The sequence below is a fragment of the Phalaenopsis equestris genome, unplaced genomic scaffold, assembly GCF_001263595.1.
Source record: "Phalaenopsis equestris unplaced genomic scaffold, ASM126359v1 Scaffold227824, whole genome shotgun sequence".
NCBI classification, from domain to species: Eukaryota; Viridiplantae; Streptophyta; class Magnoliopsida; order Asparagales; family Orchidaceae; genus Phalaenopsis; species Phalaenopsis equestris.
Window position 1 is genome coordinate 1,977 of NW_018245809.1, and position 4,478 is coordinate 6,454.

The window sequence follows — 4,478 nt, forward strand, 5'->3', positions numbered from 1 at the left end:
ACAACAAAATTTTGATTCAAAAAGGTTGGCATTTTAAGTAATAGTTTTCAAGGACTAGCTTCAGAAGGTGAAACATTACTTAGAAAATAGTTAATTATTTTATATTTTATTCTTTCGCATTTTCATGTTTGAAACTAAGTAGCATTAATTATGATTCATTGTCCTATCATTTTCACAGCCTTGTTTTATAATTATTACAAACATGCAAAGTAAGGAGTAAGAAAACGTGTGTTACATAAAAATTTAATATATTTCCTACATAAGCTATTAAATATAAGTCAAACAATCAATGATGACATAGAGCAATTTGCACAATACCTCTAGTTCATCATTTTCTCTGATACAATGGTTTAGCACTTCTCTAATGCTTTCCTGAGACTTCCTGAGAAACTTCACCTCTTTGAGGAGAACTTGAAGTTCGGTCTTTGACTTTGTCTCCACTTCTTCAAAATGCCTTTCCAACTTCTCCAAGTGTTTTGATTTACCATTTAAGTCTCGAAGCAACAATTCTCTCTCAGCACTCGCGGCAATTTTTTCTGACTTCAGATGAATCCTTTCGACCTGACAAAAAAAGCAATTAATTGATAAGATATTCAAATTCATATCATAAAGAAATTCTGAAAAACAAGAAAGATGGGAAAATAAAACCTCTTCAAGCTTTAGCCTTGATTCCATTTGCAAAACTTTTCTAAGAAGCTCATCTCTGTCCCACTGAATTTTTGTGACTCTTCCATTCTCAGCAAAGATGGCCTGCTGCAGAATCTCTTTGTTTTTCCATTTGATAACACGAAGTTCCTCTTCCAAATCATTAACCTGTCTCAACAAACATTCTTTCTAATCGAATATGGCATTGCAGAATAAAGAAACTAAGCAAAGTTTCTAAATCAATTTAGAGAATCAACACGTCATCAATCGTAAATGTATAAAGGGAAAAAGTAGTAAATAGGGGATGTTTGGTTGAAAGTCTTAGCAATGTATTGCATTCAGTTTCCCTGCATTACATTTATTGTTTGGTATTTAGTTTGAAGAAAAAGAAATGCAAAAAAAAAAATATTTGAGGAATTCCAAATACACTCTTAAGTTCAATTTTGAGAAATTTGAAAAACGCACAAATCGATCAAATTCTAACTAGCAGATTCATGAAATACTCCTCCCCGAGTTCGCTCGTCCTAGCCAAAATCTCATTGTTGCTATCACTGATTCTTTCTCACAGCATCCTTGGTAATCTGATTGACAATGAGTTCCCATTAGTACCTCCTAACAACAAACTCCTGTAGATGACTCTGCCCCCACAAGCTCCCATTTATGCCCCCAAAGCTCTCGTTGATCCATTCACCCGAGAGATCATGTCAATCCTGTCCTCCTGAGCTTCCATTGATGAATATCCTATGAGCTCCCGCAGCGATTCAACCCTTCCCAACGAGCTCCCTTTAATGTTGATCTCATGCCCTAGAAATTTTTTTTTAGATTAATTTTAATATTTATTAGTTCCAACCAAATATTAAATTACAAATATATTTTATTTTAAATACACTGCATTTAAAAGTCTCCTGAATTTTAAATACTTGCAACTAAATAGCTCCATAGATAGTAATCATTTTGCCCATTCTATAATTTTCATTGAGAATACTGAAAATAAGCCAACAATTTCCTAAAGGTGGCTATATAGTTGATGCCAAAAAAGGGTAGTACTGAGCCCCAAATAGTTGTGGCGTAGATGATGATGATAATGGCCTATACCAACAGCTTAGGTTTTATGATTAAAACAACATATCGTTTGATAACAATCTTTCATTAATTATAAGAATGGAGGAACAAATGATGGTGTTTGCCAGCCTAAAGATGACAGAATAAGTATACATTTCATAATTGTCAAAATCAGCTTGGTCATCTGTACAAAAAAAAAGAATCATTCCAACTGCAAGATTTTGTTAAATTTAAGAACAAGGGAGAAATCAGACTAATGTCTTTTTTATCTGACGTTTAAACTAAGCTCTTTAACATGACACATTATTGATCTTTTAGGTTTAGAAATTATTGAAAGTGTAGTTAAGGCACAAATAAGATGATAGCATTATTAGCCTTTTCCTAGTAGTTATGTTTGCGTGCTTGGAAAATTTAGGAAGTTCAAAAGAAGAGCACATATATGAATATCTGAATGTCAAATGGCTAATTAATCAGCAAAATCTACCCTCTCATGTAATTATCCTTATCCCTCCATTGCATGTGGAAACCACTTTCTATTTATATCAAAATAAAAATATCAAGGGTGGCCTAGATTTTTTCATGAACGTAAATTGCAACAAGTTCCATATCCAAGGCTTGATTTTGTAAAATTTCTCAACTATGAAACCAAATGACCTCCTACTCTCCTATTGTCTCCAATAGCATAATCATGCTGCTCATTGTTTTCATTTCCGATTCCTCTAACCGCAAGTAAATCATAAACAATAGATGAAAGCATAGAAACGCCAAAACCTGAAAACATTATAAAACTAGCTCCAATATTCGTCTCCAGAAAGATATAACATGCATGCAGTGCAGAATAGGTAACAAAATGATATTCGAAACACACCTTTGCCATAAGATAGTCTTTCGCCGCCGTTTCCTGATTTAGAAGCATTATAAGACCCTTAGTATCTTTCTTTGCTGTTAATAATCTCTGTTGCACTATGAGAAGAACCATACTCAATATTTTTTTATAATCATGTGGGTCAGAAACTTGTGCATTTTTCATAAGTGGAACACTCATCCTGGCATACACTTCCTGTGCACCTGGAGTTTCAGAACCAACATTAAATAAATAAAAAAAAATCATTCTCAACTGAATTATTTACAGCAAGTTTTGTAAGTTATAACCTCTATCACAATTAATATCAAAAGTGTGGCTTGACAATTCCTGTACATGATCATGGATCATATAATGATCCGCCGTCTCTATGGTGGAATCCAATTTGTTATCACATAGACATGCTTTCTCAGGACTCCCAATCAAACCGTCACAACATGAAACAAGAATCTCTGTTTCTTGGTTTAACATTCCTTCAAAACTGTCTTCTAATAGGTCCTGGATTGATTTTGGCATATTAAGCAACCCTTGAGTGCATAATTGCTTGGTCATCGTTATTGTTTCTAATTCTGTGTCAGAAGCATTAATTTTCTCACTTGGAACTTCAATGATAGATGCTTTATATACATCAGAACTATCAAAATTTAATCCTCTCAAGTGTGAATTAGATGGAGACGATAAGTAATCTGTTGAAATAGCATTTGAAATAATTTATTAACTTGGAGCCATTTGAAAGGATTGAATTTTGATATTAAATTTCATATACATCAGACCAAATTATTTGGGTGTAGATAGCATTTGGATAAACAAATGATGGAGATATTAAATTTATATACATCAGACCTAATTATTTTGCTCATTATGCTCTGATAATATATTTATCTCTTTTTTCTTCTTTATTAACTTGTTTAAAAAAAATATATAGCTTTCTTATTCTCAATTCCCTCTTTATAAGCTTTTTAGTTTTATTATAGCTTGTAATTCTTATAAATCTCAATACAATTAATATTTATCTCTCTTTAAGAGGACGATTATTTTAATTAATAAATTTTTATACCTCCTTAATCCAACCATCAAGTCTTCTTTGCACAACAACAGCAAGCCTTTATCCCACTAAGTGGGGTCGGCTACATTAATCTTTTTTCTCCATTGTGTCCTATTGAGTGTCATTTTTTTCATTTAATTCTAATAATTAAGATAATTTTTTATACAATAGGTCTAAGTCTTTTTAGTTACGATAATTTTTTATACAATAGGTCTAAGTCTTTTTAGGTCTGCCTCGACCTTTCTTAACATAAGTCGAATCTAAGATATCCACTCTCCGAACTGGAACGTCGGATGATCAGCGTTCAATGTGACAAAACATTTAAAACGACTCTCTCTAATATCGTCTGCCACTGGAGATACAAAACCACTTTCACGGATACATTCATAACGCATTCGAACTGGAACATCAGATGATCAGCGTCCAATGTGACAAAACATTTAAAACGACTCTCCCTAATATTGTCTGTCACTGGAGCTACAAAACCACTTTCACGGATACATTCATAACGCATTTTGTCTCTAATTGTCAAGCCACTCATCCAACTAAGAATTCTCATCTCCGCAACACTTAACTTTGTTACATGCTTCTCTTTTAAAGGCCAACATTCTACGCCATTAAGCATTATAGGTCTCAACACCATCTTATAAAATTATGCTTTAAGTATAAGCGATACTTTTCTATTACACAATAGGCCTGATGAATTCCTCGCAAGAGTCGAATCTAAAACAACTACTCTCCTAACTGAATCATCAGATAGTCGACATTTAATGTGATAAAATCATCTAAGATTACTCTCTCTAATCTTACCTGCCACTGAAACTACACAAACACTTTCACGAATACATTTGTTTCGTATTTTGT

The 4,478-nt window shown here is 33.0% G+C and overlaps 1 protein-coding gene across 1 annotated transcript; it reads right to left on the reverse strand.

Annotated features, from left to right (window-relative positions):
* Positions 1-318: 318 nt before the first annotated feature.
* LOC110037952 (PX domain-containing protein EREX-like) lies at positions 319-3,138 on the reverse strand (the record flags this gene model as incomplete). Its single annotated transcript, XM_020742700.1, is given in 4 exon segments — positions 319-561; positions 649-813; positions 2,576-2,775; positions 2,860-3,138. Coding segments are annotated over 4 exon segments (870 nt in total), but the record flags the coding sequence as incomplete, so codon positions are not given.
* Positions 3,139-4,478: the final 1,340 nt, after the last annotated feature.